At 45.4% G+C, this 26004-nt stretch overlaps 1 protein-coding gene across 1 annotated transcript in view; it reads right to left on the minus strand.

Moving 5' to 3' along the window:
* Nucleotides 1-26004, minus strand: part of HMCN2 (hemicentin 2) — a 408064-nt gene that overhangs the window by 149214 nt on the left and 232846 nt on the right. The window contains exons 41-46 of the mRNA XM_068248458.1: nt 20642-20817; nt 17671-17767; nt 15204-15323; nt 14961-15116; nt 7620-7901; nt 977-1144 (exon numbers count right to left, since the gene is read on the minus strand). Coding sequence (XP_068104559.1) covers nt 977-1144; nt 7620-7901; nt 14961-15116; nt 15204-15323; nt 17671-17767; nt 20642-20817 — 999 coding nt within the window. The remainder of the gene's footprint in view (nt 1-976; nt 1145-7619; nt 7902-14960; nt 15117-15203; nt 15324-17670; nt 17768-20641; nt 20818-26004) is intronic.

Here is a 26004-nt window from a genome sequence, read left to right on the forward strand (position 1 = left end):
GTACTGAAGGCGAAAGGAGGTCAAACACCATATTGGTACAGTGTTCCTTATAATCCTTTAGGTGAGTGTATATACGGTACTTGGGGATGGACACTGGCTGGGGGGGTCCATCAGTCATAGCGATATTGAACGTCGATACCGTTGCGCACCCTATCAGGCTCTTGCTACCAAGATTTTCAATCATTCCCAATCGATCCCTTTGTCCATTTTCAGATGGGAATCAACTGAAAGATCGACCAGGTGGCCATGTTGTGGTTCCGAATGTCCTTTAGTCCGATAAAATAATTGGATCAAAAGGTCAATCGCCCCGTAAAATCAAGTGATGCATGGGGATCCATGGCAATAGATGAATGATATGGCATGAGACATGGATGAGTCATGGCATGACTTGTAGTTGTACTTCTGATCTAAACAGATGGAGAGAGAAAAAATCCACACAACTATCATCTGGGTTTGCTTAGGGCTTAAAGCAAACCTGAATCGAAAAAAAACCCTTATGATATACTGAATTGTATGTGTAGTACAGATAATGAATAGAACATTAGTAGCAAAGAAAAGAGTCTCATATTTTCATTTTCAGTTACATAGCTACTATGCATAGTTGCATCATGCTGTTACAGTTGCAGTTTTAAAACCACACTCTGTCTTTTAAGCTATAAAATAAAGCAGAAATAATGCCCCTTGAACTCTCCTGCAGTAAAACCTTATCTAAAGTTGCCCCTCACTGTTTCTTGGTTGTTTAAAGGAATACTATCGATACCCAAGTGTTCTAAAATGACAGTGTGCAAATAATGTCTAAGTAGCTGTGTAAAAAAAAGAAAGAAATGTCTACTTTTTTTGATATATTGAAATACAAGTGTGATGGTATAAAACTAAACATACACACTTAGTTCAGTTTTTTAAAATGAAAGTCACCCCCTCTTCAGGTGTACTGAATGCCTTTACAAGCATGGAAACAATATATTCCATGAGTTACCTGACTGGACATGGACGTTCTCCTGTGGAACGAGAGGCGCGTTGTTTCTGTACCATGTGATTATTGGGGGAGGGATTCCAGTTGACTCACAAATAAGAGTGAAAGTTCCGTGTAAAGCAATAGACAAATTAAGCGGCTCTGTCTGGGGACTTCCAATTTCTGGTGGCACTGAAATGACAGAAAATGTTTCCACCATTAAAAATAGTCTCATGGAGATAGAAAGACAACATCAACATCTTATTTTATGTAGACAATGCTGGGCTTCAGAAGCTCCACAGTATACATTTAGTCTCAATCTTCACTAATCCCAGCTGAGTCTAGTAGAAAACCATCCTTCCGGCAAAACTCACAGAAGACTCTTGCTGCAGGACTCCCTGGCATAACTACAACAGAAGACTTGTACAGCAGGAGATATTGGCAGTGCTTCCAAATACATGCTGCCCCTGAGTTGACCAGCTGCATAGGTGTGCAGAGCTCACACACGGGCAGATTACACAGTTTGCATTAAAAACAGATGCAGTAAAAGAAGACGTTGGCTTCAAGGGCAGCCTGTGCACAGATTGTTCAATACTAGACTCTCCCACGACGATGATGTGCCCTCTCGGAAGAGACCTAACCACTAGCTAACAGTTAAACGCAGTATGAACATGAGGCTGCTAACCATACATGGTCTACACATGTTCTAAAGAGCAGGGAAAAGATTAGCAGCGCTCAATCAGGCTGCAACTGAAATGAAACCAACACATTTGTATTCAAGGTGTGTAATTTAAGTGTGTGTGGGGGGGGGGGGGGGGGGGGGGGCAGTGCACGCCTCTGTTGGTTTCATTGCATTTGCAGGCTGATTGAGCACTGCCAATCTTTTCCCTGTACAATAGAAGACTTGTATTGAAGATTGGATTGAGTTGATGAAAACAGAGGGAAATCAGCTGGAAAAATTCATACATGTATGGCCAGCCTTTGTATCCAGCTTTCCTCCGGGCACTCCGCTTACCTCCCACATCCCAAAAACATACTGATAAGTTAATTGGCTTCCCCCTAAATTGGCCCTAGACTATGATACATGCTCTACATGATACACACATAGACATAGGACTATGGTAGGGACTAGATTGTGATTGTGACAATTCAATGTAAAAAGAAGAGGTAGAATGGATAAAATGAGCCATATTGTTGGCATGCATTTCTAACATGCCATTAAGATGCCCTGGGGGTAAAAATGCTGCCCGGTTCACTTTAACCACTTAAGGACTGCAGTCTTAAAACCCCTTAAAGGGATACTGTAGGGGGGTCAGGGGAAAATGAGCTGAACTTACCCGGGGCTTCTAATGGTCCCCCGCAGACATCCTGTGTTGGCGCAGCCACTCCCCAATGCTCCGGCCCCTCCTCCGGTTCACTTCTGGAATTTGTGACTTTAACGTCAGAAAACTACTGCGCCTGCGTTGCCGTGTCCTCGCTCCCGCTGATGTCACCAGGAGTGTACTGCGCAGACACAGACCATACTGGGCCTGCGCTGTGCTCTCTTGATGACATCAGCGGGATCGAGGACACGGCAGCGCAGGGGCAGTGGTTTTCTGACTTTAAAGTCAGAAATTCCAGAAGCGAACCGGAGGCGGGGCCGGAGCATCGGTGAGCGGCTGCGCGGGCACAGGATGTCTGCGGGGGACCATTAGAAGCCCCGGGTAAGTTCAGCTCATTTTCCCCCGACCCCCATACAGTATCCCTTTAAAAAGATTCTGAAGCGAATTTTTTTTGCTATATTTACCTATTAATTCACTTCAGAAGTCTCATTAGCCGCAAACCGCCACATCCCCGCTGAAAAACTAGTGCTGCAGACCCCCAAATCCCCAGGCAAACATCCATGACCAACTTGGTTGTGGATTTTCCTGCTCTGAGAGGCAGAGCTATGAGCTGTAGCTCTGCCTCTCCTGCCATCAATCGCCGCCTCTCCCCGCCCCTCTCTGTGGAGGAAGAGCGAGAGGCGGCGATTTGCCGCAATTGACATCAGAAGAGGCAGAGCTACAGCAGAGAGCTCTGCCTCTTCAGGAAGCGCCGGCCAGATTCACCCCCGGGGATTTGAGGGGGTCTGCAGCCCTCGTTTTTCACCCGGGATGCGGCGGTTTGCAGCTAATGAGAGTTCTGAAGCGAATTAAAAGGTAAACATAGCAAAAAAAAATTGCTACAGACTCTCTTTAAGGACCAGACACTTTTTTTCCATTCAGACCACTGCAGCTTTAACGGTTTATTGCTCGGTCATACAACCTACTATCTAAATGAATTTTACCTCCTTTTCTTGTCACTAATACAGCTTTCTTTTGGTGCTATTTGATTGCTGCTGTGATTTTTAGTTTTTATTATATTAATCAAAAAAGACATTCATTTTGTCAAAAAAAATTTTTTTTTTAACTTTCTGTGCTGACATTTTTCAAATAAAGTAACATTTCTATATACATTTTTGTCTAAATATATTGTGCTACATGTCTTTGATCAATAAATAGACACTTATTGGATTTTTTTTTGTTTGGGTAAAAGTTATAGCGTTTACAAACTATGGTGCAAAAAGTGAATTTCCCCAGTTTGAAGCATCTCTGACTTTTCTAAACATCTGTCATGTTTTATGAGGTGCTAGAATTCCAGGATCGTATAATTACCCCCCAAATTACCCCATTTTGGAAAGAAGACATCCCAAAGTATTCACTAAGAGGCATGGTGAGTTCATAGAAGATTTTATTTTTTGTCACAAGTTAGCGGAAAATGACACCTGTGACAAAAAAAAAAACTAAAAAAAAAAGTTTCCATTTCTGCTAACTTGTGACAAAAAAAGAATTCTGCCACGAACTCACCATGCCCCTCTCTGAAAACTTTGTGGTGTCTACTTGCCAAAATGGGGTCATTTGTGGGGTGTGTTTACTGTCCTGGCATTTTGGGGGTGCTAAATTGTAAGCACCCCTGTAAAGCCTAAAGGTGCTCATAGGACTTTGGGCCCCTTAGCGCACCTAGGCTGCAAAAAAGTGTCACACGTGTTATCGCCGTACTCAGGAGAAATAGTATAAGGTGTTTTAGGGTGTAAAGTCCTATGAGTACGTTTAGGATTTCACAGGTCATTTTGAGGCATTTGGCTTCCAGACTACTCCTCACGGTTTAGGGCCCCTAAAAAGCCAGGGCAGTATAGGAACCCCACAAGTGACCCCATTTTAGAAAGACAACACCCCAAGGTATTCCGTTAGGAGTATTGTGAGTTCATAGAAGATTTTATTTTTTGTCACAAGTTAGCGGAAATTGATTTTTATTGTTTTTTTTCCACTAACTTGTGACAAAAAATAAAATCTTCTATTAACTCATCATAGCCCATAGACCTAACGGAATACCTTGGGGTGTCTTCTTTCTAAAATGGGGTCACTTGTGGGGTTCCTATACTGCCCTGGCATTTTAGGGGCCCTAAACCGTGAGGAGTAGTCTAGAAACCAAATGCCTCAAAATGACTGTTCAGGGGTATAAGCATCTGCAAATTATGATGATAGGTGGTCTATGAGGGGCCGAATTTTGTGGAACCGGTCATAAGCAGGGTGGCCTCTTAGATGACAGGTTGTTTTGGCACTGAAGTGCAGGAAGTTCTCAAATCGTGACCTGGACATGACAGCAGAGAACAAGGGCATGTGTTGTATTGGGTGCGTAGACCAATAAGACCGCAATACATTCTTTTTGACAAGACCCATGTTAAGGAGAAGGCCCCCAAAAATGTTATGTTCGGAAACTTGGAGTGGTTTCCATCGAAAAGGCTGGGCATGGTAGCTTCTTGGATTGGCGGTTGCGTATTGTGTGGCATAATAGTTGGTCTCAGCCACAATTAAGTCGTAGAGACCAGCAGTGATCAGAAAAAAAAATTCTGTCACTGCGGTGGGGCGGGTGAGGGTTTGGCCGGATGATCAGAAGCCCGCAGGGGGAAGCTTAGGGCCTGATCTGATGGATAGGAGTGCTAGGGGGTGACAGGAGGTGATTGACGGGTGTCTCAGGGGGTGATTAGAGGGGAGAATAGATGCAATCAATGCACTGGGGAGGTGATCGGAGGGGGGGGGAGGGGTCTGAGGGCGATCTGAGGGTGTGGGAGGGTTTTTAGGTGCCTGCAAGGGGCAGATTAGGGTCTGATCTGAAGGGTAGCAGTGACAGGTGGTGACAGGGGGTGATTGATAGGTGATCAGGGTGTGATTAGAAAGGAGAATAGATGCAGGCAATGCACTGGCGAGGTGATCAGGGGGGGGGGGGGGTCTGAGGGCGATCTGAGGGTGTGGGCGGGTAATTGGGTGCCCGCAAGGGGCAGTGTGAGAATCCGCTCAGCTGCCTGCAAAGGCAGGCAGCCTTTTGACCATTGTTTAGGTTTGCATGCTGCAGGACTCTGGAACAGAGACCTGTCTTTCCATTGCAAGTTCTGGTCTGTTCTCTTGCTGGGGAATTTGCATACATTCGTTATGCAAATCCCCTACCTGCCTTCTTTGATGACTGGCACTATAAGAGCATTATGTTTCCCAGAAGGCTTTGCTGGTCATTTCCCTTCCATGGTCTGTTCCTGATGGACACTGCTGGAGTGTCAGCCATTGCTATCTAGTATAGTTAATTCCTGGGGGTTGCTTTAGGCTCCCCTTATAGCCCAGTCAGGTTGTATTATCTGTATTGCCTGTTCTGTCTTGTCTTGCCTGTTGCCATTTTCCTGTCCCAACGGTGGTTGACAGGAAATGGTTCTGATCTCTGTTCTTGGAGTATAGCTGGTGCAGTGGTTGCTACCAGCTATCTCTTCTGTTCTGTCTCCTGGGATCGCGCTAGCTACTTTTCGCTAGCGCTGTGGATCCTTCTGTTCTGTCTTCTGGGATCGCGCTAGCTACTTTTCGCTAGCGCTGGGGATCCTTCTGTTCTGTCTTCTGGGATCGCGCTAGCCACTTTTCGCTAGCGCTGGGGATCCTTCTGTTCTGCTACTCTGTACCTGGATCGCGCTAGCCACTTTTCGCTAGTGCTGTGGATCCTATCTCTCGCTTGTCCCTGTTTTCGTGTGTCTGTCTTGTCTGCTACGCTTGCTGGAGGCTCGGTGAGGTAACCGTTAAGCAAGCGCTCGCGTCCTCTGTTTCATGTTTGTCTGTTAATGGTAAGTTAGGCGTGCTTGTCTCTATTGTGCTTAACACGTGGAGACCGCGCATAACCGCGTGCACTGTTGCGAATGAGTGCGGTGTTCGCGGTTAGCTAGCGTTTGTTATTTTCCGTATCTCCTTATTGTATTATTTGCTGTGCCTTTGCTACTCTCGTATTCTATTCTGATCTGCCTTGTGTCACGTCTGGCGATCGCACCTCTCGCGATCGCGTTCCTATTTCATATCTGCTGTTGTGTGTGCGCGGTCGCGGGGTGGCGACTGGATTGGCACACACACATACAACCTGTCCCTTTGCTCAATCTCATTCGCAATCGCCTCTCTTGCGATTGCGTTTTGCGCTTCGTACAATTCTTGTCTGGCATTTGTGGAGGTACAGAGGATTGGTTCCTCTGCACTCCTCAGCGCCATCTGCCGACAGGAATTTCCCTCTACAGGTGCGTAGCACCTTTTGCTGGGTGCCTGCAAATATACGCTTGTGGAGGATTTCCGCCGTGTCAGCACACGCGTTGTGCGCTGATCACGGAGAAAGTTCCACAATCGTTACAGGCAGATTAGGTTCTGATCTGATGGGTAGCAGTGACAGGTGGTGACAGGGGGTGATTGATGGGTGATCAGTGGGTGATCAGTGCGTGATTAGAGGGGAGAACAGATGTAAACAATGCACTTGGGAGGTGATCTGAGGGCGGGTCTGTGGGCGATCTGAGCGTGTGGGCGGGTGATCAGGTTCCCGCAAGGGGCAGGTTAGGGTCTGATCTGATGGGTGGCAATGACAGGTGGTGACAGGGGGTGATTGACGAGTGATTGACAGGTGATCAGTGGGTGATTACAGGGGAGAATAGATGTATACAGTACACGGGGGTAGGAGGTCTGGGAGGATCTGAGGGTTTGGAGGGGGTGATCATCTGTCAATATAGCATTGACAAATAGTGACAGAAGGTGATTGATGGGTGATAAGGGGGGTGATTGGGTGCAAACAGTGGTCTGAGGGGGTGATCAGCGGGGGTCTGAGGGGTGCTGTGGGCGATCAGGGGGCAGGATCAGTGTGTATGTGCTTTTACTACAAGGGCTGCCTCCTCCCCTGGTAGTCCCTCGATCACTGGGACCACCAGGGGGGGAGGCAGCCTCTATAATACACTTTGTATACAATACAAAGTGTATTATACACTTTTGCAGGGAATACCGGGCTGTTTACAACCCGCCGGGGCTGCTAAATGGCCGGCGGGTTGACGTCACGGTGAGTGAAGCTTAATCCCGGCAGATGCGAGTGCATCCCTGCGCGCGATCCCCGGCTAATTAGTCCCCCAGGTGCCGCCGCCGATCGGCATTACGCGGTCCTGGTGGTGCCACTTTGCTGCCGCCTATTGGTAGTGGGCGGTCGGCAAGTGGTTAAGGTTGTATCCATTAATGACCAACTGATGAAAAAAAATACTTTTCTGTTTCTCTTTTGCAATAATGAACTTGTTGGCATCATGTGTCAAGACAACAATTAACAAATCAACAAGACTTACCCTGCACCATGAGATCATACTTAATATCCGTCTGTCCCGCCAGGTTCACTGCCACACAGACATATCGCCCAGAATGGGAGGGCTGTGCCCGGGCAATGATCAGCTGTTGTCCCGTGTTCTTTAAGATCATGTCTGTCCCTCCGCCCAGCGGATAGCCATCCTTCAGCCAGGTCACTGAGGGGGCGGGCTTACCACTGACCACACATTCCAAAGTGATGTGGTTGTCTCGGGTCACTGCTATAGGTGTGGGTAAATGGCCACTCCCACTGATCACCGGCACGGCTGTTGGGGAGATAAGAAGGTAAATTACATCAGGGAGAAATTTATGGAGAACTATCTAGCACACAATGAGGATGGACGGTGGTACGGAGAATTATTACACAATCAGTATGAGAGAGCATGATGATAAGGTGGTGAGCACTGCCACTCTACAGCGCTGGAGTCCCAGGATCGCATCTCAGCCAGGACATTATTTGCATAGAGATTGTATGTTCTCCCTGTGTTTGTGTGAGTTTCCTCTAGGCAATGCAGTTTCCTCCTACATCCCAAAGCATAATGGTAATTTACATGGCTTTCTAAGAACTTGCGCTTAGTTCATAAAACATTACCACATGCGGGAAATCAGAAAACAAGCGATTTTACTTAACATTTTGTCAAATATCGATTCACACAGGCTGTTGCTTCACGGAAAACTAAAATGACTAACTAGTGAGGTAAATTACCTCAAAACCTATTTTAGCTAAAACCTATTTTAAGGCCACTGACAGAAATTCTTATATACCTATCAAGAGTTGCCATCATAAAACTTGGCTTAGAGGAATCCCCCGAAGCCAACTCACCCGTATACGGAGGAATTGTAGTGATGACGCAGACTATGTCATGCAGGCTGAAATGTTAGTGGGACAATTTATGGAAAAAGGCTATCAAGAAGTACCTTTAAGACAAGAAGAGAATTAAACAGATGGACAGGAAGAAACTGTTGACCAACAGGTCTAGCAATGAGATGCACCATGAAGCAGAATATGCAATTTGTATGGACTTCAATGTGCAACATAGAGAGGTTGAAAATATTATTAAGAGATATTGGGGTATACTTCAGAATGACCCGATCCTGAAAAGGAAGCTACCTGTTACACCAAAATTCATATACAGGAGAGCCAGTAACTTAGAGAGGAGGCTCGTTAAACCGTGCATAGATGAGCCCCATTCGGGAGGCAAAGACATGTGGGGACAGACAGGATTCTTCCCCTGCAGACAATGTAATCCGTGCCTGACAGCACAGGCCCACAGACAACAATCCAATACGTCTACAATAACAGGAGAATGTCACAAAATAAAAGAATTCATTACATGCAGTAGTACTCATGTGGTGTATATTATTTGGTGCCCGGGCGGCCTTCAATATATAGGCCGCACAAAAAGGGCACTCAAGAGTAGAATCAACGAGCATGTAAAGAATATAGAAAAAGGTTTTAAAAATCATAGCCTTTCACGACATTTTGCTGAAAAACATGCCCGTGATCCTAGAGTTATGCATTTCTGCGCATTACAGAAGTTGACCACAAGATGGCGTGGCTGCCACAAGATAAGAGAAATTTCTCGTATGGAGACAAAGTGGATTTACACATTCAAGACTATGGTTCCAGGTGGATTGAATGTGGACCTAGATTTAAACTGCTTTATAGCAGACGATTGAAGCTATGCATTTGGGTTCCTTTTTTAGGAATTCTCTTTTTTAGTATTTTTTTAGTATTGTTTTAGGAATTCCATTAGCTAGCATTAGTGCAAAATGTTGCACTTGATATATATGTTTAGGGGTTTTGAGATTGTCACTCATACATTTTTAACACACAGAGATATAGATGTGCTTAGTACATCTTCTTTGCGCTAGCCCATCGCGTGGTGTGTGTGTGCCAGTGGGGGGCCCTACTGCCCCTAAAAGGGGCGTTCGGTCTCTATGCTTGCTCACGTTCATCTACATGTAGCTGGCTGGCTGCACATAGTTCTAGTTATTTATTTGCTTCATTATTTATTTTGTTTCACATAGTTAGTAAATGTATCAGGTTGTCCTAATAAGTCCACTTCACGAGCACCCGTTGGGGTAAAAGTGTTTAGCCCCGCAAGATCAGTGATATTTAGAATTTGGGGCTTATTGCATTTCTATATTCATGATTCATGATAGTAAGCTAATTATCATCAGTGGGGGTTTACTATGCTATTTATTCAGATGTTTGAGGGTCTGGGTACACAATTAGGTTTATAGGTTTAGTATAAATGTGTATTGTAATTTATGTATATGGTTTAGAATTTTAGTTTGTGTATATGCTAGGCTAAGTGCAATTTAGATATGTTTACAAGTACCCCGCATTGGGGAAATTTTATGCTTTTATGTATGCCAGGCAGATGGGATCATGATTGGTTCGCTTTGCTAGCTCAAAGACTATTAGTTCGTTCTGCTAGCTAAAAGATTATCAGTTTCATATTCCCTATTCAAATATGGCCGCTGCAGCGCATTACACTATTTATTTCCCCGTTCATAAGCCCAGTTGGTTTATATTTCTCCCCAAGATGGCCGCTGAAGCGCATTACATCATCCACTCAAATTCACATGGCCGCTGGAGCGCACCATGTGATCTCATTTGCATAGGATACGAGCTAAAGCGTCTCCCAGGCACGCCGGAGGCCAGCCTCTGATGAGTCACATTGACGAAACTAGTAAGGCGTGGCCTCTGGCGGTAGTCGCACTGGGAGACGCGATTCAGGATACGGAGCAACTTGCTACACACTGCCGAGGACTGTTCTATATGCGCTGTTTGATGTCTTCGTTTGTAAGTGCATCAATGTGTTTTTAACGTTTATTAAATACAGTATTATGCTATTGGAGCTTTTGTCTCGGTTTTTAAGGAAGTACTTCCCATCTGGGCAACTAGGATTTAAACACAAGCGTGCATAGCTGATCGATACAAGGGGTCAGCATTGGAATCTGGTGAGCGGTTAACCATTACAGTGCTGGTGGTGGGAACACGCAGTGGATCACTTGATCACCTAACACGGGGTGAACTGTCACATTGATCTGCAGTTTAGCAGTATTACGCTATGTCCGCATATTATGTTTAATCCACAGATGCTAAGAGCAGTAGAAGACTTTTGGAGTTTGTTGCTAAGCTGTCTTTGCTGATTTGTGATTGAGTCAGCCTACAGATCTGGTGAGAGTACCTGGTGGATATTTATCTGTGAACGTGTGAGATCGCCTTTTTTCCCAATTGAATACAGACTATTCTGGGACTTTGAACTATTTTTATGTTGAGCGCCTGCACAGACTTTATTCCATTGATTTAGGGAGGTTGTTCCCATCCCACTGTGTGGCGACCCATGTCCTTTTGTTTCATTGTTTGTTCAATATATCTTAATTTGGAGGAGCGCCTATAACCACATTAATTACAATAGTGAGGTAAATTACCGAACTTATAGATAAAATAGAATAGAAAAGTGCGCTCCTCTCCACAAAACTCAAATGATTAGGTTGCTATTTGCCTGGTGCGCTCTAAGTAATAGAGATGTGTGTCCCCTTATAGTAATCTTATAATGAAACTAAGCGCTCAACAGGTCTACAGTATGCATATGTACACAATTCTTCTTTTACTCTCAAATGAGCCTAGTGTGATACCCCCTTAATCATGAAATCCAATCACCCTCACAGAAATAGTGCACAGTTCATGTACTCTTCACAATGTGCAAAAATAGACAAAAGTCCTAGTGCTCAGGCCCAGAAACGATAGCCTGGGCAAATATCCTTAAAAAACTCCTCTCGACTGTATTGCCAATCCTTATCCTTTTACACTTATCAAAAATCCGAGCTTGCAATATTGTCATCAATAAGAGGAATCCTTAATGCAACAACGGTTATGCTCACCAGATGAAAACGCCAATCACTACATTTGGCATTTAGCGTATGTGGCCCAGCCTGTAAAAACCTTCTTGTGTCTTCAGTAGACTCAAGAGGAACCTCTATGGTATAGTATGTTGATTACATGTACACTTCACCCCATGTCTGACACACAGACCTCCACCAGTGTGATCCAGCACCTCAAATCCGTATACAAACACGCTGGCCTCTTACCAGATCATATGGCTGACCAGTCAAGACCAGCATCAGCGCTTGCAGCAGTATTAAATTCCTTCTCAGACACGTCCCTCCAGTATCTCAGCACCTTTGAACTCAGACAGACACTCCAATAGTGCAACACCGTTTATTCCAGTAAAAAATTTTGTTTAAAATTGCACTTACAATCTCCATTAAAATATGCGCATGTAAAATTATCCTTGAGGTTCAGCGTCTCCCTCCGTGGTGAGCCTAACCACGGAGGGAGACGCTGAACCTCGAGGATAATTTGACATGCTGGTCTTGACTGGTCAGCCATATGATCTGGTAAGAGGCCAGCGTGTTTGTATACGGATTTGAGGTGCTGGATCACACTGGTGGAGGTCTGTGTGTCAGACACGGGGTGAAGTGTACATGTAATCAACATACTATACCATAGATGTTCCTCTTGTTTTTTTGCATGTACGGCGGTGAGTCTACTGAAGACACAAGAAGGTTTTTACAGGCTGGGCCACATACGCTAAATGCCAAATGTAGTGATTGGCGTTTTCATCTGGTGAGCATAACCGTTGTTGCATTAAGGATTCCTCTTATTGATGACAATATTGCAAGCTCGGATTTTTGATAAGTGTAAAAGGATAAGGATTGGCAATACAGTCGAGAGGAGTTTTTTAAGGATATTTGCCCAGGCTATCGTTTCTGGGCCTGAGCACTAGGACTTTTGTCTATTTTTGCACATTGTGAAAAGTACATGAACTGTGCACTATTGCTGTGAGGGTGATTGGATTAATGATTAAGGGGGTATCACACTAGGCTCATTTGAGAGTAAAGGAAGAATTGTGTACATATGCATACTGTAGACCTGTTGAGCGCTTAGTTTCATTATAAGATTAAATTACCGAACTTGTGAGGCAAATAACAACAAACTCGTGAGGTAAATACAGGTAGTCCCCGGTTGACGAACGATGTAGGTACTGTAGGTTTGTTCTCAACCTTAAAGTGAAGGTTCAAGCAAAATAAAAAAATGAGTTTCACTTACCTGGGGCTTCTACTAGCCCCATGCAGCCATCCTGTGCCCTCGTAGTCACTCACTGCTGCTCCAGTCCCCCGCTGGCAGCTTGCCGACCTCGGAGGTCGGCGGGACGCATTGCGTACATTTTTACGCATTCCCGCTAGTGCAGGAAAATTAACACATACATTTTTACGCATTACTGGTTCAATGCGTAAAAATGTAGGCATTGAACCAGTGATGCATAAAAATGTATGTGTTAATGTTCCTGCACTAGCGGGAATGCGTAAAAATGCACGCAATGCAGCCCGCCGACCTCTGAGGTCGGCAAGCTGCCAGCGGGGGACTGGAGCAGCAGTGAGTGACTACAAGGCACAGGATGGCTGCATGGGGCTGGTAGAAGCCCCAGGTAAGTGAAACTCATTTTTTTATTTTGCTTGGACATTCCCTTTAATCTGTTCTTAAGTTGAAACACTGTCATATTTATTCCCTGTACCTCCTCTAAGCCCCCCCCCCCTTTCCCGTGTCTCCATTGTCCTCCTCTGTTTCACCTCCTTTCCCTTATGCCTTCAGTGCCCCCTTTTGTGCCACTAACTGAACAAACTTATTAGTGAGGTTACAGAAGGCTGTTAGGAAGGAGAAAAACAGAGGGCAGAGAACAGAGGAATGTTTATACATTTATTCAGGAAAGTAAGAAAATCGATGAAAACTTTTTTTAGTTTTATTTACTTTTCTTGTATAAGTTGTTTGATGATTTGCAAAACTATTACCACATGTGTTAAGACCTAAGTGAATACTAAAAAAAAAATGACCATGAAGCAATTTACCTCACATTACATTTTTACCAAACAGGTCTTCTTAAATTGAGCTCCTAAGTGGCGCCCCAAAAATTAAAAATGAGGGTAACCAGGTAGGTGGGGAGTGGTTAATGTTAGCTGGGGGGAGGGGTTAAGTGAAGGCTTAAAGGGAACCTTAACTGAACGGGGGGTAAAGAGTTTCACTTACCTGGGGCTATTACCAGCCCCCTGCAGCAGTCCTGTGCCCTCGGAGCCGCTCTGGAATCCTCCGGTCACCCGCTGTCACTTAGTTTCGTTTCTGACGACTCACCAGTCGGCCGGCCGCCATGCGTATTATTGGACGCATTCCCTACTGCAATTAGCGCTGTTGCGGACCGCAACACGTACAAAAATACGTGTTGCTGCATATCTACGCGTGCAGAATGCGGCAACGCGTATTTTTGTACGCGGTGCGATCCGCAACAGCTCTAATTGCAGTAGGGAATGCGTCCAATAATACGCATGGCGGCCGGCCGACTGGTGAGTCGTCAAAAACGAAACTAAGTGACAGCGGGGGACCGGAGGATTCCAGAGCGGCTCCGAGGGCACAGGACTGCTGCAGGGGGCTGGTAATAGCCCCAGGTAAGTGAAACTCTTTACCCCCCCGTTCAGTTAAGGTTCCCTTTAACCACTTGCCGACCGCACGCTTATACCGTGCGTCGGCAAAGTGGCAGCTGCAGGACCAGCGACGCAGTACTGCGTCGCCAGCTGCAGGCTGATTAATCAGGAAGCAGCCGCTCGCGCGAGCGGCTGCTTCCTGTCAATTCACGGCGGGGGGCTCCGTGAATAGCCTGCGGGCCGCCGATCGCGGCTCGCAGGCTAAATGTAAACACAAGCGGAAATAATCCGCTTTGTTTACATTGTACGGCGCTGCTGCGCAGCAGCGCCGTAAGGCAGATCGGCGATCCCCGGCCAATCAGCGGCCGGGGATCGCCGCCATGTGACAGGGGACAGCCTGTCACTGGCTTCACAGGACGGATAGCGTCCTGTGCAGCGCGGATCACCGGGGGTGGACAGGTAGGAAAGGGAGGGGAGGAATCTCGCCGTGGAGGGGGGCTTTGAGGTGCCCCCCCCCGCAACACCCAGCAGGTAGGAGCGATCAGACCCCCCCAGCACATCATCCCCCTAATGGGGAAAAAAGGGGGGCGATCTGGTCGCTCTGCCTGCACCCTGATCTGTGCTGGGGGCTGCACAGCCCACCCAGCACAGATCAGCTAAAACAGCGCTGGTCCTTAAGGGGGGGTAAAGGGTGGGTCCTCAAGTGGTTAAGGGAGAGTTCAGTGTGAGTAAGTACCTCTGAGGGAGTAGTAGTGATGTGAATTGGTCAATGTACTCTGTAAAAGTGCTACAATAGTGAAGAAATAAGGCAGTTTTGGACCACAGTTTTTGCTCACCATAGACTTCCAACTTGTAATCCCTCTGACTGTTGCCGGCCTCATTATTGCACACACAGGTGTATGTTCCTTCATCCAACAGTCGCACCTTGCTGATCTGCAGCAACCTTCCTCCAGCTGACACAAGAGCAACATCCTCGCCCACAAGAGGGGACCCTACAGAATCATAGCAGACACTTTAATAGTATTCTTCTCTACTAAGCTTCATCACATGACCTCCCCCCATGTGATTACATCACTCACCGTTCTTCATCCAGGTAAGCAAAGGAGGCGGAGACCCCTGACATTCACAGGTAAAGCTGATTGGATGCCCCACAATGACTGGTACGGCCGGCTCCGGAGATGCTGGGAAACTAGGTGGAACTATTAACAAAAATAACAACAGTAAAATATCTTAAATATGACTACTATCGATCCAATTTTACCTTCCAATTGACCTTCGGATCCAATAATTTAGATCAAAAGGATACAAAACATTGATCTGGCTCATAAATGGAATAAAAATGATAACCATTTTCCTGATTTCAGATAGAATTGATCTGAAAAACAGATTAATAATCCAATCATTTGTTGTTGATCGCCACCGTCAACAGTATCCAATCTGCTCCAATCCGATTGATCAAAAGGTCAATTGTATTGCATTCTGGGAAGCCAGGTATATTTTGTACTGGCTTCGGAACTCTCAGTAACAAACCATGATTTTGCGGAAGCACAGTGAGTGGCATTGAAGGCGGTGACCTGTAGTGACGTGACGCTGCGCTCCAGTGCTTGGAACGCAGAAGTCAGGTGAGTAGTTCTCCACCCGCCTGCTTGCCGCCATATGTATGGAGGAGGAGAGAGCAGAAGGAGGGGACCCAGATGGGGAGGGGGGTTCTGGCCCACCCCCCGCTGTCCCTACTGCCCCTCCTTCTTGTGCTGTTTCCCCCTCCTGGAGTAACTATTACTAGCTACACTGGGGGCAACTATATTATCTATATTGGGGCGATTATACTACCTACACTGGGGGCAACTATACTATCTATACTGGGGCAACTATACTATCTATACTGGGGGCAACGATACTAGCTATACTGGGGCAACTATACTAGCTATACTAGGGGCAACTATACTATCTATACTGGGGCAACTATACTAGCTACACTGGGGGCAACTATACTATCTATACTGGGGCAACTATACTAGCTACACTGGGGCCAACTATACTAGCTATACTGGGGCAACTATAATACCAACACTGGGGGCAACTATACTAGCTATACTGGGGCAACTATACTACCAACACTGGAGGTAACTATACTAGCTATACTGGGGCAACTATACTACTTACAATGGGGGCAACTATACTACTTACAATGGGGGCATCTATACTACCTACACTGGGGGGCAACTATACTAGCTATATTGGGGCAACTATACTAGCTATATTGGGGCAACTATGCTAGCTACACTGGAGGTAACTATACTAGCTATACTGGGGCAACTATACTACTTACAATGGGGGCAACTATACTACTTACAATGGGGGCATCTATACTACCTACACTGGGGGGCAACTATACTAGCTATATTGGGGCAACTATGCTAGCTACACTGGGGGTAACTATACTAGCTATACTGGGGCAACTATAATACCAACACTGGGGGCAACTATACTAGCTATACTGGGGCAACTATACTACCAACACTGGAGGTAACTATACTAGCTATACTGGGGCAACTATACTACTTACAATGGGGGCAACTATACTACTTACAATGGGGGCATCTATACTACCTACACTGGGGGGCAACTATACTAGCTATATTGGGGCAACTATACTAGCTATATTGGGGCAACTATGCTAGCTACACTGGAGGTAACTATACTAGCTATACTGGGGCAACTATACTACTTACAATGGGGGCAACTATACTACTTACAATGGGGGCATCTATACTACCTACACTGGGGGGCAACTATACTAGCTATATTGGGGCAACTATACTAGCTATATTGGGGCAACTATGCTAGCTACACTGGAGGTAACTATACTAGCTATACTGGGGCAACTATACTACTTACAATGGGGGCAACTATACTACTTACAATGGGGGCATCTATACTACCTACACTGGGGGGCAACTATACTAGCTATATTGGGGCAACTATGCTAGCTACACTGGGGGTAACTATACTAGCTATACTGGGGCAACTATACTACTTACACTGGGGGCAACTATACCTGGCATTACCTGCCGTGTATAGCTATACTGGGGCAACTATACTATGGACAACTATACTACCTATACTGGGGGCAACTATACTAGGAGCAACAATACTAGCTACCTATACTATGGACTTTATTACATATACTGGGGCACCTATACCTGGAATTACCTGCAGTGGCGCGCTTAGCATGCCGCACTCCCTCCTTTCCTTTTTTTTTTGGGGGGGGGGGGGTTGTCTTATAATACCCAGCACCGGGTGTCACATGCCCTAGGTATGCCTAGGTATAAATGAATATTTAAAAAAATATATACAGTTTTTTTGTTATTTTCACTACAGTTCCTCTTTAAGCTGAGTGAAGTGTTTAGCTGCAATGGCTCAGGACCACAAGGCCTGGGATCAATGGAATGGCAGCTTCCATCTGATGTTTTTCATGCAGGCTTTTGCTATGTGATGCTGTCAGTGAACAGCAAAGCCTTCTGATAAGGGCTGCTGATTCCTCACCCCATATGGCAACATTGTAGTGCTTCTCCGATCGCCCAGCATCATTGGAGGCCTCACAGGTGTATCTTCCAGCATCACGCAGCTGAGCCTGGCCAATCTGTGCAGACACATAATAATAGATGAAAGAACTGTGGTGATTGTTATGAACCTTAAAGCAGACCTGAACTCAAAGAGGAAGGCAGCCCCCCCACACACAGTTTAGATAGCCAGAAAGTGCTTCCCCATTATAATAAAATAACATTTGTACAGCGTGAATCACGGTGGCGGCACAGGATGACTGCAGGTTGCAAGAAGGAGCCCCACGTAAGTTAAACTGCGTGATGAGTGTAGATCCACCCCCTCCCCCCGCCCTATGCATCAGTTAGGCCTCTTTTCCACAGGCAGCTTGCTGCTGCCAGGTAACTGCTCACTGCTGCCTGGTAACTGCTCCCTGGTAATTGCTCACTGCTGCCTGGTAACTGCTCACTGCTGCATGGTAACTGCTCACTGCTGCCTGGTAACTGCTCACTGCTGCCTGGTAACTGCTCACTGCTGCCTGGTAACTGCTTGCTGAGCACACATTCTGCTCGTAGAAAAGAGGCCTGAGAGATCCGGAATGTTGGATTGTCTTGACTGAGTCCAGGCCAACCCCCATAGTTTTTCTTCTCACCCTGCCTGCTTTGCGCCGATCTGTTGGCCCTCCTCCTCTCTCCATAGCAACAGAATGTCTGTACAAAACCCAGGGGCTTGAGTCCCAATCCCAAACGGGTTCTCTTGTATTTATTGGTGATGTGACTGCTGACAAAATTAGCAGGATGAATTCAGAAGTGTTTCAGGGAATATTATCTGCTCACATTCAGCCAATTGCATCAGAACTCTTTGGACGGCGGCGGCGCTTCCCAGATGGACAAAGACCCAAAGCATACTTCAAAAGCAACCAGTTTCCAGGGGCGCCTCTAGCCATTTTGTCACTCCAGGCGAGAAAACCTGTGGCGCCCCCCCCCCCCCCCCCCCCGCTAAAAATAATCATCATGCTGCAGCATTTCACCAGGAAATAACCGTAATGTGGCAATGTTTCACCAGAAACTAATTGTAATGCGGCAGCGTTTCACCTGAAATTACACTTATTGTAGCAGTGTTTCACCAGAAAATACATGTAAGAAAGAAAATACATGTAAGGAAGAAGGCACACAGGGGGACATAGGGAGGCACAGGGGGACAGAAGGAGGCACGAGGGTCAGAAGTCACAAAGGAGGACAGAAGGCATCACACAGGGTGACAGAATGAGGCACAATAGGGGACAAAAGGAGGCACAATGGGGGGCAGAATTGGACACAAAGGAGGACAGAAGGAGGCACAGGAGGACACGAGGAGGTACACAGATGGGCAGTGGGAGGTACAGGGGGACAGAAGAAGACATGAGGGCCAGGAGGATGCACAAAAGAAGACAGAAGAAGGCACAGGGGGACTGAAGGAGGCACAAAGTGGAGCAGAAGACGGCACAAAATGGACAGATTGAGGCACAAAGGGGGACAAAAGGAGGCACAGGGGACTGAAGGAGGCATACAAAGGACAGAAGGAGGCACAAAGGGGACAGAAGGAGGCACAATGGGGGACAGAAAAAAAGCACAAAGGAGGGCAGAAGGAAGCACAGGGAGATAGTAGGAGGCACAAAGGGGGACAGAAGTATGCACAAAAGGGGACAGAAGGAGGCACAAAAGGGGGACAGAAGACGGCAAAGGGGGGTGTAAGGAGGTACAGGGAGACAAAAAAAAGGCAGATGGGGACAGAAGGAGGCAGAGTGGGACTGAAGGAGGAACAAGGCGCAGAGGTAGCACAAGGGGACAAATAAGGGCAAAGGGGACATAAGGAGGCACAGGGGGACAGAAGGAGCCAGAGGTGGCAAAGGAGAAGGCACATGAAGACAGAAGGAGGCACAAAGGGAGACAGAAGGACAAACGGGGTCAGACATGGCACAAGGGACTGAAGGAGGCACAAGGAGACAGATGGAGGCACAAAGGGGTAAAGAAGGATGCACAAGGCACAGAGGTGGCAGCTGTCTGCAACTTACGCTAAGTAGATGGAGCAGACGCAAGTAATAGAACACCCATGGGGAGGGCTTAGTCCAGGGGGATGGCTTAATGTGGGGGTGGGGCTTAATACAGCAACATGGAGCCCCCCAGGACCAATTTGACTCCAGGCAATGCCCTGTACTGCCTATGCCTAGAGGCGCCCCTGAGAGTTTCTAAAGGGAAAGAAGTGGAATGTTATGCAATGGCCAACTCAATCATCTGACCTGAATCTGATTGAGCATGTATTTCACTTGCTGAGGACAAAACTGAAGGGAAAATGCTCCAAGAACAAGCAGGGTCTGAAGACAGTTCCAGTAGAGGCCTGGCAGGGCATCACCAGGAATGAAACCCAGCGTCTGGTGAGGTCTATGCGTTCTAGACTTCAGGCTGTTATTGACTACAAAGGATTTGTATTAATAAGTGAAAGTTTGATTTATGATTATAATTCTGTCCTATTACTTTTGGTCCCTTAACATATGCAAACTGTTGTTATTCCTACACCGTTCACCTGATCTGGATGTAAATACCCTCAAATTAAAGCTGCCAGTCTGCAGTTAAAGCACATCATGTTTGTTTCATTTCAAATCCATTGTGGTTGTGTATAGAGTCAAAACTGTTAGAATTGTGTCGATGTCCCAATTTTTATGGACCTGACTGTAAGTCCTATTTATGCAGAAATAATGGCAATTAGAGAGAAATGAAAGTCTTAGAACAGTGATAGCTAACCTTGGCACGCCATCTATGAAAAAAAATTGCAGATCCCATCATGCCTCTGCCTCCCCAAGTTATGCTTAGAGCCGTCAGAGTATTGCAATGCCTCATGGGACTTGTAGTTCCACCACAGGTGGAGTGCCAAGGTTAGCCATCACTGCCTTAGCGCATCGCTTTGTAGTAGTAACAACAGCAGAATGTTGCCTGACCTGTAGGTAGCGCCCATTCTCTGTCACTCGGATCCCAGGCCTTTTAGGCAGTGGTCGTCCATCTTTAAGCCAGGTGATAGTGGGTGGTGGGAAGGCGCTGCTCTTACACTCCAAGGTAACCGGCTGGTTCACAGTGACTGATGAATTGAACTCTTCTCCCAGAATGCTCGGGGGCACTGCAGAGGTAATCATAAAAACAAATGACATCACATCCTCGGCTAATCCATTGTAGGGGAAATATAAAGAAAGGAACACATTTGTTGCTGCGCTGCTGACACAACTTCTTCCCTGCATGTATCCAAAACTGGCTGATATACATGAAGCACCACATAAATTATCAACCCCAAAACCCAAACCACAAAAAAACATGTAGTTTCCCACAAGCTTTCCTGCCTTCTCATTGCCTATGTGTTTGTACACCCTTGAGATTCTTCCTAATTCAAATATTTTCCCAATTAAATCAATGCATACTTCTACCTACATAAGCTTTAAACACTTTCTTAAAGCATACCTGACATGATGTGACATAATGAAATAAACATATACACATATAGTTCTTGCCCTACCTAGAAATTATCTGAAGTCCCTTTCTGTTTTCCAGCACAGCAAGATTTAAAAAAAAATTAAGTTGTAAGCTACGCAAAATAGCCTGGCAAACAGCTTGTAGAATGTTTCCTGAAAAGTAAATAAAAGCTAAAAGCCTGTTATCTGTCAGGGAAGAGACAAATAATAAGGTTTTAATGCAGGATAATTCAGAGGGTCATCACCTCTGCTTCTTTTTCAGTTTCCAAGGCAGAGTTTGGAGTGTGGATTCTAAACAGTAGCTGTGCAATCTTACAAATAAAACTATAAAACTGAAAATAAAAATATGAGCCTCTTTTCTATACTACTGGTATTCTATTTATAATCCGTACCACACATAAAATTGATTATTTTCACTTCAGGTTCACGTTACAATTATTTTCACTTCAGGTATATACATACATTGATTGTAGTATATTATATACTCTAATATTCTATGTGCTTTCACATGTATAACTATCTTCATCAGGCAAAAACAAAGAGCAACTGAAACAAGATCTGTAACAAGCCAAGCACTTGGTTACAGAGCTTTTTCAGTTGCTGCTTGAGTTTGTCTGAGGAAGCGGGCTGTACCTGCAAAATGCGTTGCACATTGGAGTATATAATAAAGTGAGTTGCATTTGAAATTGACCTAGTTGAGTCATCTATGGGGGAGGGGGGAAAGTCCATCACTACACCCCTTTTTAAACAGCTTTTAGTCTGTATCAATCTTCTTGGCGCCTCTGTTGTACTACTATCTTATATTGTGGTCACCCTTGGAAGGGTACCCTGGAGGGGTATTGCCCCTTTTTTCGTATCTACAGAGAGCGACTTCTTAACCTGAGTGGTGTCAGGTTCATGTTACCCACCTGCCTATACAGTGGTTGCCTGTGTGGTAATCTACCTTTGTGAGAATTATGTAACACAAAGAACCTATATCCACATTACTTTGACTTACTATTGTGGGCTCTAGATTTCTTCTTTTGTCTTTCTATAAACACTGACTCCATGTTTGTTTGGAGTCCTGCCCATACTCCATTTTTCCCAATGCTGCACCAGTAGGCTTGCCTCATGGAATTCAAACAAAAAAACTAATCTGGCATGTAGGGATATTTTAAATTGGTGTAATTTAAACTCATTTCAAATGGGAGCCCCCCGGTACTCTTCCTATATAGAATATCCAAGTAGAGTTTTCAGAACAATGCGAGGCAGAAAATTATACAAATGTAGCAATATTGAATTTGGCAGAGTTCCTGAGGTCTTACACGGTATAAGGAACCGAGCAATAATTTTGCTATGATGATATCTGTATAGCTTGGCAGACTTCCCAGAAGATAAGTACGGCCAATGGTGAGGGAAGCCAAGATCAGCCTTGCTAGCTGTAATTGCAGTTCATTTGCGAATTACAGAAGAGTGGGAAGAGATGGCGGAGGCTATACGCGCTTCGCTGTTGCCAAAATATGGCTCTGTATAGAAGATTGACATGATAAACATCTAGTTAGATTATTCATGTTCCATCATGTTCCTGTCATGTTAATGAGAATCAGATACAGGGCTGGACATTGTACATATTTAATGTCGCGTACGATAACACGGCCTCTGGCTAGTGATGTCAGTCAGCACTAATCATCATTTGTAAAACAAAAACGTGGTCCAGAAAACATGATGAGTGGTGAGTCTGCAAATCAGCCAGGTAATACGTGTTGAAGTGGAGGAGCAATAAGAAGTCGATGTATAGCTAGGGTGAATGGGTGAGCATGTAAATATTACATCACAAGTTAAATAAAGAGCACAGCATACGGTAATGGCAGGTCACACAGTAGTAACAAGTTACAGTTTGAATTGTACGGCAGCACCTTCCATTTATTACACGCAACCTCATTTCTGTAAACCGGTCACTTCCTGCTCTACCTCTTTCCCCCCCCCCCCCCCAAGATAATACCAGGGCTGTGGAGTCGGTACAAAAATCTTCTGACTCCGACTCCTCCGTTTCTGAAACCACGACTCCGACTCCAACTCCGACTCCGGGTTCCCAAAATTGCTCAGACTCCGACTCCTCGACTCTGACTCCTTAGTCTAATACTTAACAGGGCTGTGGATTTTGTACAAAAATCATGCGACTCCGACGCAGACTCCTCAGTTTCTGAAACCACGACTCCGACTAACTCTGACTCCGGGTGTCCAAAATTGCCCCGACTCCGACTCCACAGCCCTGGCTAATACACTACTGCTCCATGTGTTTCCAGCTATTACCTGCTACTGTTGTCCAACTTAGGGGAGTTACCATATATCATATTACTGTCTATGATATTGCCTTGACAAAGGGGATCCATCTGTGGCCCCAAAATGATTGTCAGTGTGACGGTCATATGCCTTTGGGATTATTCCATGAAACAATAAATCGTTGGTTCATTAACCTATTAGCAGCTTGAACAGAGTTATCTGGTTTGGAATAAGTGCACTGCTTTTGACCTCAGTCTGCAGAACTCATTGTGCTGTAAATTCTTGGAATGCTTTGGTCTCCCTACAAGCAGAAAATATAACAACTGAAAGCAGAAGTCTCACACTGCCCTCTAGTGACAAGTGGACATAAATACACATCACAGCAGTACCAATTAGAAGCTGGGGAAAGTAACAAATAAGTAATACAAAAATGTACTAAAATAAATTGGCTTGGAGCACTTCCAAGCCTCTAAATAAATTGGCTGCTAAAGGGTTAAACCTGTCCATGTGTGGAACCTACTTTGGATTACCACATATCATGTTTTTTATTGGGCCCGCCAACACTGTCCCTCAGTTAACCCCCATCCCTGTTAGATGAAATTGTGCATTTGCTCATAGCTTAAGACAGAAAGAAATACTTTCCAATCCATTTTAACACATATTGCCCCCAGCACTTACTTTTTTTACAGTGTGCTTGTGGGGGGTGATCGTGAAAATGCTGCAGCCATGGGGATTTGAATAGTCTATAGCTCCTCCCTCTAGAGCAAGTAGGTGAACCGGCATCAGGGGGAGGGCTCAGACAACTCTCACACTGTAGTTTCGCCCACTTGCATATGCACCAGCCGAATTCCGTTTATGGGCAGCGTGGAGCTGGAGGGAATCAAAGTCCCAATGGGGTGAAGCCATGCCGGACTAGATATGATAGCGGAGCCAATACAACAAGCCCCAATGCATCCTCTGTAAGGAATGTACTTGTCGCCGCCGGCCCTGCCGCTGACTCACATAATGCTGCCAGCCCTGCCACTGACTCAACGCTGCGCAGGCCGGCAGGCAGAGGATGCGCTCTCAGTGCACGCCCGATGTATACAGTAGCCACGTGTCTGCCTTCGTGTCAGCTGACAAGATGAGCTTCTATTGGTTGATTTTAGCTCTATTTGGTTCCGATTAGTTAGTACTTTTATTTAAGCATGGTGAGCGCCCCCCAGACTTCGCCCGTGATAGCATCAGCTGTGTTACGGGCTGGGCTATAGGGCAGTCATATGGACATACAGACTGACCTATATTCATTGACCAGACTAGCCTGGCATCCTCGTAATACTTACATTACAGGGCCGGAGGCAATCAAAGTGTCGGACTTTGATCTGAAGTGGACACTGTGAAATATTTTATCAGGCAACAGCGCCACCTAGCAGCAACCATTTTTCCTACGTCGAACTATGTCGGATATTGGGCCTTTCCTAATAAAAGACCAGTGTCAGACACAGTCTAACATAGGATTGGAAAGGGTTAAAAAAAGAAGCAGACATTGGCAGCCCCTATGCTCCTCTAATTACTAATTGTATAAACAGCTGCCTAGTTTTTTTTCTCCTTTTGTTTCAGTGGTGTCACTAGGTTTGGTGTCACCCAGTTCGGTAGCTGAATGTCGGCCTTGGCATGGGCCTCCACCAATTCCATGCATAATCCTTATTAATGTTCTTTAGTAATAATGATTACTACTAAATACTATTTCTTGTACATTAATGATTGTGGTGGTAAAAGTAGTGACATTAAAAACTAGCATAATTCAATTTAAATTACACCTTTAATTTAATAATATTTAGGAAAGGAAGCCTGTAATGTACAACAATATTATATTAGTACTAATTAAGCAGAAAACCTTTTTTATTTTTCTACTTCTTTTCCCTTAAACAGGATTCAGGAACTTTAACCAAGGATTGAACTTCATCCCAATCAGTAGCGGATACCCCCTTTCCCATGAGAAATCTATTCCTTTTCTCGAGTAGATCATCAGAAGGCGCTGTATGGCTATTATGGTGAAATCCCTCCCACAGTGTGATGTCAGGGGCCATTGTGGAAAATGATGGCTATTGCCACCTTCCAAGCAAAGCAGTATCTTCACAATTCTTAAACTATCTTCAATTTTTTACCTTCTCACTTTGTGAGGTCTTGATTTAGTTTTTTCCCCGTTACATTTGGTGAAGTTCCTCTTTAATGCCTTATTGAATGCTAACATGGAAACTAGATGAACACTGCCCTGCATGTCTTACCTTCCACCAGTGGCGTCGCTAAGAAACTGTGGGTCCCAGTGCAAGTTTAGCATTGGGGCCCCCCAAGCATGCTATAGATAACAATTGATACAGCACACCAAAACCAATCAAGGACAACCAGTGTCAGAGGTGCAAGAAGGGGATGGGAAACTGTGTTAATGATCACTACTATTCAAATCAACTATAGAAGTGAATATTATCAGCACAGGACCAATAAAGTGCTAATACTGTGTTCGAGGGGTGGCCTTTAGCCCAAGGGACCCCATGCGGTCGCTACCTCTGCACCCCCTATTGCTACACCACTGCCTTCCC

The sequence above is a fragment of the Hyperolius riggenbachi genome, chromosome 8, assembly GCF_040937935.1.
Source record: "Hyperolius riggenbachi isolate aHypRig1 chromosome 8, aHypRig1.pri, whole genome shotgun sequence".
NCBI classification, from domain to species: domain Eukaryota; kingdom Metazoa; phylum Chordata; class Amphibia; order Anura; family Hyperoliidae; genus Hyperolius; species Hyperolius riggenbachi.